At 39.0% G+C, this 12,237-nt stretch overlaps 1 protein-coding gene across 1 annotated transcript; it reads left to right on the forward strand.

Annotated features, from left to right (window-relative positions):
* Positions 1–751: 751 nt before the first annotated feature.
* On the forward strand, positions 752–1,645 carry MC2R (melanocortin 2 receptor; the record flags this gene model as incomplete). The annotated part of the gene is made up of 1 exon (XM_082640557.1): positions 752–1,645. The coding sequence occupies one exon, from the start codon at positions 752–754 to the stop codon at positions 1,643–1,645; it is 894 nt and encodes a 297-aa protein (XP_082496683.1).
* Positions 1,646–12,237: the final 10,592 nt, after the last annotated feature.

The raw sequence follows: 12,237 nt of genomic DNA on the forward strand, positions 1-12,237 counted from the left end.
TGGAAGCAACCTAAGTGTCCATCAACAGATGAATGGATAAAAAAGATGTGGTATATATATACAATGGAATATTACTCAGCCATAAAAAAGAATGAAATAATGTCATTTGCAGCAATGTGGATGGAACTAGAGATTATCATACAAAGTGAAGTAAGTCAGACAGAGGAAGACAAATATGATATCATTTATATGTGGAATCTAAAAACCTGATATAAATGAACTTACAAAACAGAAACAGGCTCACAGACATAGAAAAGAAACTTACGGTGACCAAAGGGGAAAGTGGGGAGGAATAAAAGGAGTTTGGGATTAACAGGTATATGTTACTATATATAAAATAAACAAAAGAATATGAAAAATAATATATATATACACACATATATATAAATGAATCATTTTGCTGTACACCTGAAACTAACAAAACATTGTAAATCAACTATACTTCAATTAAAAATAAAAATATATTTAGGAAAGATTTTTTAAAAGATGAGGGTCCAGTAAATTGTTTTATTTAAATATTCCACCATTATATTTTGCAGAGGCAATAGAGCTTCCTCAAAGCTAACATGGCTTGTTTTTATTTTGTGATCTATTTTGCAACTGATATTCCTACATACACTTTTTTAGGTGACTGTGTGGTTTTTACCTCAGATCTTCAGCTAGAACTAGAGAGAAGAAAAGATTCTGAAGAATCAATCAAGTTTTCTGTCAAGTCCCAGTAACATCCCTGTCTTAACCACGAGCAGGAGAGATGAAACACATTATCAACCTGTATGAAAGCATCAACAGTACAGCAAGAAATAATTCAGACTGTCCTCCTGTGGTTTTGCCAGAAGAGATATTTTTCACAATATCCATTGTTGGGGTTTTGGAGAATCTGGTGGTCCTTCTGACTGTGATCAAGAATAAGAATCTTCAGTCGCCCATGTACTTTTTCATCTGCAGCTTGGCTATTTCCGATATGCTGGGCAGCCTGTACAAGATCTTGGAAAACATCCTGATCATGTTCAGAAACATGGGTTACCTCGAGCCTCAAAGCAGTTTTGAAACCACAGCAGACGACGTGGTGGACTCCCTGTTCATCCTCTCCCTCCTTGGCTCCATTTGCAGCCTGTCTGTGATCGCCGCTGACCGCTACATCACAATCTTCCACGCTCTGAGGTACCACCGCATCGTGACCCCGCGCCGTGCCCTTGTCGTCCTGATGGTCATCTGGACGTGCTGCACGGGCAGTGGCATCACCATCGTGACCTTTTCCCATCACGTCCCCACGGTGATCACCTTCACAGCACTGTTCCCGCTGATGCTGGCCTTCATCCTGTGCCTCTACCTGCACATGTTCCTGCTGGCCCGCTCCCACGCCAGGAGGACCTCCACGCTTCCCAGAGCCAACATGAGAGGGGCTGTCACACTGACTGTTCTACTCGGGGTCTTCATTTTCTGTTGGGCGCCCTTTGTCCTTCATGTCCTCTTGATGACATTCTGCCCGGCTGACCCCTACTGTGCCTGCTACATGTCCCTCTTCCAGGTGAACGGTGTGTTGATAATGTGTAATGCCGTCATTGACCCCTTCATATATGCCTTCCGGAGCCCAGAGCTCAGGGACGCATTCAAAAAGATGACCTTCTGCAACAGGTACCAGTAGAATTATTGGTCCCTGATTTTAGGAGCCATGGGGAAATACTGTCAAGGGACAGAGTAACGTGACATACCAACAATACTAATGCTCCAACTGTCCTTTCCTTCCCTAAAGCACACGAGGAGAATCCCACTGCTTGTAGTAGCTCAGTTCCTTGTGAACAGCCTTGCTGTAGGTACAATTTCTATAGCTAGAGAGACAAAATATTTACTAAAAAGAAGGACAGGATACAAAGCACATACAGCAATACACATATGAGAACTCTGGGCTGAGGAAAAAGTTGTTCTTCTATAGATATCTAGCTAGCCTATCACTGGGCTGGCCTTCCCAAAGTACTAGGACAAGTACTCAGTGTATAAACTTTGTAAGCCAAAGGTGCCATTAAGTTGCTGCAGCTGACTTTGCCTGTCCCAGACTGCCACACAGAATCCCTGCTCGCCTGCTTTCCCTTCTGCCTGCCTGCTTTATTGTATGCCATCTCAGATCTTTCTGGAAGCAGGCAGGATGCACATTATAAACGTCAAATAACCAGTGTTGAGTTGCCAATAATAAAGAAACCTTCTCCGTTAGTCTTCTTTGCTAACTCAGTATCCCACTTGCCTTAAAGTATTTTCCTGGTTAAAACTCCTCAAGCTTTAGGAGAATAAATTTCAAAGGAGAAAATAAAAATTTAATCCATTTGGTTCCTATGTAGGAATAAATAAAGGTCAGAGGAAAATTGTGAAGTTTGTAGAAGATATAATCAATCCTTGTGTATCTGTCCAAACATAGAAGCAAATGAAAAGACATCCCAAGCCCCAATATGCATTTTGTGGACTAAGTCGAGAATGTGTGTGTTCACCATGTTTTTGGACTATGGGGGAAACCAAGACCAAAACAATACTTCAAGACAGTGCTATTATTGAGACCCAAGCCAGAGAGTGATGAAAAACACTTAAACTCATTCCACAGATGAGTCTGAGAGGCAGATACCATCACTGGAGAACTTCATCCTACCATCATCCACAGGAAAGATGCCAGATATCGAAAAGTGACATCCCAAGTAGGGTAAAGGAAGCATAAATTGCAAGTTCATCTGTTTTTAATAGCTAAAGATAAAGCTTAAAGAGGAAGCAAATTCTGATCCTAAGTCCTTGCTGAGATGGAAGAGAGAAAGAGGCCAGGTCTGCAGGTGCATGGAGCTGAGCTGCTCAGGATCCACAGTGAGGGACGGTGTCTCGGGAAGAGGCAGTTCTTGGCCCTCGGAGTTTTCCCTGAGCTGCTGAAAGGAGAAGAAAGCCACAAGCAGGACTTCTGGCTGGGTGATGCGTTGGACATTTGGTGTGGGGAGGGACAGGAGCTTAAGAAGTAGAAGAGAAAGCACAGAGTTAAAGGGAAGGCAGCTGCGGGCAGGTGTCCAGAAAGCCTGTGACACAGCTTGAAGGTGAAACCCACAGTGTGTCTGTCTTCTGGTCCTCCATTCTCTAGAAATCCTTCTTTGGTCCTTCCCCCTCACCAAATGAATGATGATACCCTTTTTCTCCTCTTATTTATCTGGCAGAACCTCCAGGACAAAGGCAAAAAGAAACAAAGATTGAGGGATTCCTTACGCTTTTCTTCACTTTAATAGAAATGCTTTTTAAAATTTCACCAATAAGTTTATTTTTTGAAAATTACCTTTCATCAAGTTAATAATGTTCTTTTTCTGCCTAGTTTCTTAACAGTAATTTTTAATCACTAATCAATGTTGAATTTTATTTAATGCTTTTTCAGCATCTATCAGATGATCAGTTTTTCCTCCTTTAATTTCTTAATGTGTTATATCACATTAATAGATTTTTAACAGTTGGGCTATCTTTGCAAACTTCAAATGAAGATTGATATGTAGTATACCAACCATGGTCATATTTATAAAGCTAAAATATATTGTTTGACAAACAACTTATTGTGAATTATACTTTTACGTATTTGAAATTACCTATAATGATATAATTTAATTTATATTTCATGAATGACCTCTAGTGAATTTTATGAAAAATGAGAACAGTACCAAAAAATACAGGTTCAAGATATGTGGTTTTGAGGGAATTCCCTGGCGGTCTAGTGGTTAGGACTCAGGGCTTTCACTGCCAGGGCCTAGGTTCGATCCCTGGTCTGGGAAGTAAGATCCTGCAAGCTGTGCACTGCAGCCAGAAAAATAAACAGATATGTGGGTTCCATAAATATTCCCTTTAAAATAAAGGAGAAGAAATTATACATGGAATATTTAGTTGGCTACTCCTTTACGTATATTTAGTGGTTTTTAAAATCTATTTTGTGCAGATCCCTATTTGTTACACATGCAACAGTTTGTAGCTAGAAATTCTCACACTCAGGGTGACAATCTCCCATTGACATTACAGTATGATCATTGAAGAAACAGCAAACAACTGTTATTTATTTTGCCAACATGTGTTGTATATTTAAGATCTATTATTTGCAAAGTATTGCTGAAAAAAGAATCCAGTTACTCCTCTTTGCAAATCTACATATATGTTTCTTTTTTAAAAATTTATTTTATTTATTTTGGGCTGTGTTGGGTCTTTGTTGCTGCACGTGGGCTTTCTCTAGTTGCAGCGAGTGGGGGCTACTCTTCGTTGCAGTGCGTGGGCTTCTCATTGTGGTGGCTTCTCTTGTTGCAGAGCATAGGCTCCGGCCGCGCGCGGGCTTCAGTAGTTGTGGCTTGCTGGCTCTAGAGCGCAGGCTCAGTAGCCGTGGCTCGCGGGCTTAGTTGCTCCGCGGCATGTGGGATCTTTCCGGGCCAGGGCTCGAACCCGTGTCCCCTGTGTTGGCAGGTGGATTCTTAATCACTGCGCCACCAGGGAAGCCCTACATATATGTTTCTTTATTCACATAAGTGTAGTCTGTATTACAATTAAAATTTTTGATAGTATGTTAAGAGCCTCTAAATACCTATATACCCTTGTGCAGTGAAAGCACATCTTTTGTCACATCCCCTAATGTATCAGGTCAGACTTCGACCATGTTCCTCAGAACTCTGAAAATAAGGAGGGCAGAGGGCAGGAGGACCCACAAAAGGTTAAGAATACCCTTCAGAACAGTGAGTGTCTCTTGTTTCCATTAGGATATTAATAAATGTACCTAATTTAATTTTTTAAGAAAGTTTTTTTTTGTTTTTTTGTTTTTTTGTTTTTGCGGCACGCGGGCCTCTCACTTCTGTGGCCTCTCCCGCTGCGGAGCACAGGCTCCAGGCGCGCAGGCCCAGCGACCATGGCTCACGGGCCCAGCTGCTCCACGGCACGTGGGATCCTCCCAGACCGGGGCACGAACCCATGTCCCCTGCATCAGCAGGCAGACTCCCAACCACTGCGCCACCAGGGAAGCCCCAAGAAAGTTTTATGTCAGTAGAAGCTATACTATATCTGAGATAACAAATCCCGTGAGCTTAAAATCTGTTAAAAGTCTTCATTTTATCTGTCCCTACTTAATCCTTTTCAATTTTCTACAGGTTCTAGCAGTCTGGAGTTTGTTGAACAAGACTGTGATGTCATACAGACTTTAAGCAGGACCCCTTGCAGCCCTTGCTGAAGAGCGCTGAAACTTTTCTCCTGCTCCCTTTCTCCTGACTCTTCGATGATATCCAACCCAAGAGTGTTGGACACATTGAAAATTGTCCCAATACCAATAAAGCTAAAATGTTGAACAAATAAATTCATAGAATATGTCTAGAAGTGGCAAGAACTTCCTTTTACAGATAGAAAAGCACAGTCATGAGAGGTAAGAGAATGATTCAAAATTCACGTCATTGAGTTCAAATCCCAGCTCCATGTGTACTATTTATGTAACCTTGGACAAGATATTTAACTTCAATAAAGAGTCCATAATTCCACCAGTTATATAGGGACCAGAGTATTACCTGCCTCATAGAATTCTGTGAGAAATAAATTAAAAAATAAAAGTTCAGCACAATGCTTGGAGCATGCTAAATGCTTAATAAAAGTTAGTGTTTACTATTATTATTATTATTATTATTAATATTACTCCAGTGTCAGACAAGTGGGCAGAGCCTTTTGACCACAGTGTAAAAACACTGCTGCTTAACTTAGTGCTTTTTCTTCTGATTCTCTCACTATAAAGGGCCTTTTCTTCGCCCACTTCCCCTGCTCTCTTAATCTCTAACTCCACATATGTAAAAATACTTCTAATCAAAAAGCCCATCTCTAAACTCATCATAACAATTAGCAAGAATTTAAGTCTAAAAATCATACTTTCAGCATCATGACTAAAGCACTTCCACATAACCATGGCAAAGAAAAATAGCTACTTCTAGGAATCCTGAGTGCTTTCCTGATAACTATTTGCATCCTTCTAAGTATTTCCATGGCACATCATCACTACAGCTCTATATTCACAGATTATTTTGTATGTTTTTCACTAGTTTCTACTCCTAAAAATAGTCCTAGCAGGCACATTGATTAGAGCTTAAAAGTTCAAGTTCTGGAGTCAGAAAAAGTTGGATTCATGCCTGGGGAATATACTCAAGCTCTTTGAAGCCCTTTCTCTCATCTATAAACTGGGCTAATGACTCCACCTCTATAACAGTATGCCATGCCTACATAATGATCCAGTGAGAACTTGATGAGACAATGCATTTAAAGCACTTGCACAAAAGACAACACATTTGTTGACGAGTAGATAGTTAAATGGCAGCATGGTTATTTACTGTTATTATCGCTAACGTTTCAGATAATTAAACAGGGATCTGAGAGGTTAAGTTACCATTTCTTAATCTTACGTAGTGACCAAATTTTTTGCAGAGAACCTTCTTGAACATCTTAAGAAATAGTTAAACAAAGCTTTGGCTTCCACTGCAGGTATGCTGGAGCAGCCTCCTAGAAACAAACCCTTTAGCAGGTAAGTATAAACTCTGGACACATTTTAAATATCTGAGGCTCTGAAAAGTGAACAAAAGCAGGAAAGTTTTGGAGAGGAGTTGCATCTTGAAGGAAGGGACAGACATAGGTGAGTCTGCATTTCCTTAGTTTTGAGCTGAGGGGTGACAGTCTCAGTGCGATGCAGGGTGATTAAAATTCTCATGTAAAGCCCACCGTCTTTCTGGCCTGAGGTACCAGGTCACCAAAGCTGCCAGAAAGTGAAAGGACATGTCATGGAGGGGATAAGCCAGAAAAGAGAAGCCCCTAAATTTTGTGGACAAGCACTGCCCAAGGCTCTGGATGACCCCTGAACCAAGCATGTAGAGGGTAGACTCAACATAGCTTGCATATAAGGCTTAAGGAACTAAATTTGCATTTGAACTGCCATCATTATAAGTGATAAATGGTCTGCAAGTTAATTGCATACTAAACAAAACCATCAAAATTCTTAGAGGAATATAACAGAAATCAGAATCTCTCCAACATAATACTTACAATTTCTAGGATCAAATTCAAAATTAGTCGATATATAAACTAAGAAAGTTTATCCTTACTCAAGGGAAAATAGAACCAACAGAAGACAACCCTGAGATGACTCAGATGTTGTCAACATCAACAAAGATATTAGAACTGTTATTAAAACAATGTTCAGTGAGGTAAGGGAAAATATATGCACAAGGAATGAAAAGATAGAAAATATCACTAGAGAAATAGCAACTTCAAAAAATAAAAATGGAAATTTCAGAAATGAAAAACTCAAAATCTAAAATTAAAAACTCACTAGATGGGCTCAATAGTAAAGTAGAGATAACAGCAAAAGAGTTTGTAAACTTGAAACTATATCAGTAGAAATCATGCAATTTAGGAAGAGAAAGAAAAAAAAATGGTTGTAAAAAAATGAATAGAGCTTTAGGAGCCTGTTACACAATGTCCAAAGGTCTAGCATAGGTAATCCAAATACCACAAGAAGAGGAAGAGAGAATTGGGCAGACAAAAAAAATTGAATAATAGCCAAAAACTTTGCAAAGTTGAAGAAAGGCATCAATTTATAGATCCAACAAGCTCAGCACACCCAAACAAGAAATATGAAGAAAACCATATCTAGGTGCATCCTAGTCAAACTGTTGAAAAGTAAAGATGAAGAGAAAAATCTTTAAAGGAGACAGAATAAAAGAACACATGACACAGAGGGGAACAATAATTCAACTAGCAATACACTCACCATCAGAAACAATGAAAGCAGGAAGACAGTTGCACAACATCTTGGAAGTGTTGAAAGAAAAATCTGCCAATACAGAATTCCATACCCAGTAAAAATATTCTTTAAGAATGAAGGAAAAACAAAGACATTTTCAAATAAATTAAAATTAAGGGAATTTATCAATGGCAGAACTGCACTATAAGAATTGCCGGGCTTCCCTGGTGGCACAGTGGTTGAGAGTCCGCCTGCCAATGCAGGGGACACGGGTTCGTGCCCCGGTCTGGGAAGATCCCACATGCCGCGGAGCGGCTGGGCCCATGAGCCATGGCCGCTGAGCCTGCGCGTCCGGAGCTTGTGCTCCACAACGGGAGAGACCACAACAGTGAGAAGCCCGCGTACCACAAAAAAAAAAAAAAAAAAAGAATTGCCAAAAGAAATTCTTCAGACTAAAGGGAAATTATATCAGAGGAAGTGCATTACTTCAGGAATGAATGAAGAGCATTTGAAATTATAAATATGTAAGTAAATATAAATAATGACTTTCTCTTAGTTTATTTAAAATACACATGACAGGGGCTTCTCTGGTGGCGCAGTGGTTAAGAATCTGCCTGTTAGTGCAGGGGACAGAAGTTCAAGCCCTGGTCCAGGAAGATCCCACATGCTGCGGAGCAACTAAGCCCACGAGCCACAACTACTGAGCCCACGTGCCACAACTACTGAAGCCCGTGCGCCTAGAGCCCATGCTCCACGACAAGAGAATCCACCACAACGAGAAGCAGCCTGCACACCACAACAAAGAGTAGACCCTGCTCACTGCAACTAGAGAAAGCCCGCACACAGCAACAAAGACCCAATGCAGCCAAAAATACATAAATGAATAAATTTATAAAATAAAATACACATGATTGTTCAGAGGAAAACTTATATAACATTTTCTTGTGAGACTAATATATGAATAGAATACATAGGATAGCTATAGTAAAAAGGATTGGGTCAGTAAATGGACTTCTATAGTTGCAAGGGTGCTGTATTTTACATAAAATGATACTACATTAACTCTAAATATATTGTGAGAAGCTAAAGATGTGTAGTTAATCCCTAAGTGAACTACTGAAAAATAATGCAGAGAGATAAAAAGTGAATTAAAAAATTAAAATGTTATACATTAAAAAATACTCAATAATCCAAAAGAATATACAAACGGAGGAGCAGTGGAAGAAAACAAAAAGAAGGAACATAAATTTTTAAAATGGTAATACTGATTAAAAACATATTAATAATTATATTAAATATTAATGTACTGGTCATACCAATTAAAAGGATAAATGGATAAAATGTAAAACACAACTATATTCTATCAAGAAGAGAATCTCTTTAATTTACAGACACATATATGTTAAAAGAAATTGGTTGGGAAAATATATACCATGTAAACAATAAGCATAGGAAGGAGTAGTTGAACTAGAAAAGCAAACCATAAGAAAAAATACTACAAGGTAAAAAGTGAGATGCCATAGAAATGGGTATGTTATAGAGTTCTCATTCTGGGAAGATAGAGTAGATGTACTTTTCCTGTTCCTTCTGCTAAATACAACTAAAACTCCTAGATGTGATGTATAACACAAAAATAAGAAGATTCTGAGAGGTGGTGAGAAAGCAAATCAACTAGATACTGTAGGACCCAATGAACAACACAATAATGGGTTCCCAGGTTGTTCTCTCTGCCCCCAGATTCCCAAATGTGACCTGAAGAAGCCAGCAACTTGAAAGTTCCAGTGGTCATAGGACCAACACACACATACATACCCACAAAACTTGATCTCTCTAGCCAAAGGACAAGGAAAAGGACAGGCTAGCAAGAAGGAAAATTTTAGGTAATAACTGGGCTACTCGAGCAAAACACAACAGAAAAAACTTGTGACCACACCAGCAAAGGTAAATGCAGAGCCAGAGATTTTATCCCTGCCAGGTAATAAAGAGTCTCCGTCCTCTCCCTCTCAATGGTGTCCATGGAGACCACACAGGCAACCTGGACTACTCCTCACCCAGCATCAATAGAGTGGAGTCAAAGGAGGCCTAGTGTAGACATTCACCACAGCCCAGCAGTAATGAGGCAACCTCTCGCGTGCCCTGCTGTTGGTGGATACCAAATAAGGGGCAATAACAAGACACTCTACCCATACCCATGAGGGTGGCATCATCAGAAATCAAAACTCTCACCCACACCCAGAATTAATGAGAAGGTTCTCCCTAGGTCAAGGGTTAGTGGAAGTCAAGTAAAGAACCTGGAATTCTACCATCACCTGGAGACAGGGTTTCCCCTCTTCCCCTGCTGGCAGTGTTAGAGAAAACCAGATATTCAAGCTCAATACTTACTTAAGGCAGAAGGTTTAAATCAGATTTTTAAAATCACATAAAATAATACCCAAAATATTCAGGTTTCAATTCAAATCACTCATCATCCCAAGAACCAGGAAGATCTCAACTTGAGTGAAAAAAGATAATCAACAGATGTTAAGAGGTGTTAGAATTATTTGAAAAATATATTAAAGCAGTCATAATAAAATACTTCAACAATGAATTACTTGAAACAAATGAAAAAAATTCAGCAAAAAAAGATATAAAGAACCAAATGAATAGCTTAGAACTGAAAAGTAACCAAATTTTTTAAAAACTCAGTGGATGAACCCAACAGTATATTGTAAGAGATGGGAGAAACAATCTGATAACTTTAATATAGAACAATAGAAATTACCCAATCTGAACAAGAGAGGAAAAATAGACTGAAAATGAAAGAACAGAGACTCAGGAACTTGTGGGGTCATAGTTAAAGATCTAAAATTCATGTCAGGGACTTCCCTGGTGGTGCAGTGGTTAAGAATCCACCTGTCAATGCAGGGGACATGGGTTCGAGACCTGCTCCGGGAAGATCCCACATGCCGCAGAGCAACTAAGCCCCTGTGCCACAACTACTGAGCCTGCGCTCTAGAGCCTGAGAGCCACAACTATTGAGCTGACATGCCACAACTGCTGAAGCCCATGTGCCTAGAGCTTGTGCTCCACAACAAGAGAAGCCACCGCAATGAGAAGCCCGCGCACTGCAACAAAGAGTAACCCCCACTCACCACAACTAGAGAAAGCCCGTGTGCAGCAATGAAGACCTAACGCAGCCATAAATAAATAAATAAATAAATAAATAAATAAATAAACTGTAAAAAATCAAAGAAAGAGTTAATCTCAAAAGTAGCAAGGGAAAAGAATCTTGTTACTTGTATGGCAGCCTCCATAAGGTTATCAGTGGATTTCTCAGTAGGAACCTGAAAATCCAGGAGAGACTGGGATGATATATTCAAAGTTCTGAAACAAACAACAACAACAACAAAACTGCCAACCAAGAACACTTTATCAAGCAAAGTAATCCTCCAGGAATAAAGGAGAGATAAAAACTTTCCCAAACAAAGCTGAGGGAGTTCATCACTACCAGACTTTCCTTACAGTAATGCTGAAAGGAGGTCTTCAAGCTGAAATGAAAGGACACTAATAAGTAACATGAATATATGTGAAAATATAAAACACACTGGTAAAGTTAAGTATATAGTCAAATTCAGAATACTCCAATGCTCTAATATGGTGGTGTGTTAATCACTTAACTCTAGCATAAACATTAAAGGACAGAAGTATTGAAAACACCTGTAGCTACAATAATTTGTTAATAGGTACAAAATATAAAAAGACATAAATTGTGACATCAAAAACATAAAATAGAAGGAAGGGTAGAGTTTTTTATACAGTAGAGCTAAGTTGTTATCAGCTTAAAATAGAATTATACTATAAGATGCTTTATGTAAGCCTCAGTGTAAACACAAAGCAAAAAACATACAATGGATACACACAAGGTAAAGAGAAGAAAATCAAAGTACATCACTACAGAAAATTATCAAGTCACAAAGGAAAAAAGCAAGACAGGAAGAAAGGAACTACAAAACAACCAGAAAACAATAAGATGGCATTAGCAAGTCCTTACCTATCAATAATTACTTTAAATGTAAATGTATCAAATTCTCTAATCAAAAGGCATAGAGTGGCTAAATGGATAAAAATAACAGAACCCAATGATATGCTTCTTACAAGAGGCTCACATCAGCTTTAAGGACACATCATTGACTAAAAGGGAAGGGACGTAAAAAGATATTCCATACACATAGAACTCGCAAGAGAGCAAGAGTAACTATACTTCTATCAGACAAAATAAACTTTAAGTCAAAAACTGTAACAAAAAAAAACTGTAACAAGAAAAAATAAACTGTAACAAGAGACAAAGAAGGTCATTATAATATGATGAAGGGGTCAATTCATCAAGAGGATATAACAATTTATATATTCATCTGACATCAAAGCACCTAAATATATTAAGCAAGTGCTAACAGGTCTGAAGGATAAAAAAGACAACAATGCAATAATTGGGACTTCAGTACCACACTTTC

Source organism: Mesoplodon mirus (genome assembly GCF_964341445.2).
Source record: "Mesoplodon mirus genome assembly, chromosome: 13".
Classification (NCBI taxonomy): domain Eukaryota; kingdom Metazoa; phylum Chordata; class Mammalia; order Artiodactyla; family Ziphiidae; genus Mesoplodon; species Mesoplodon mirus.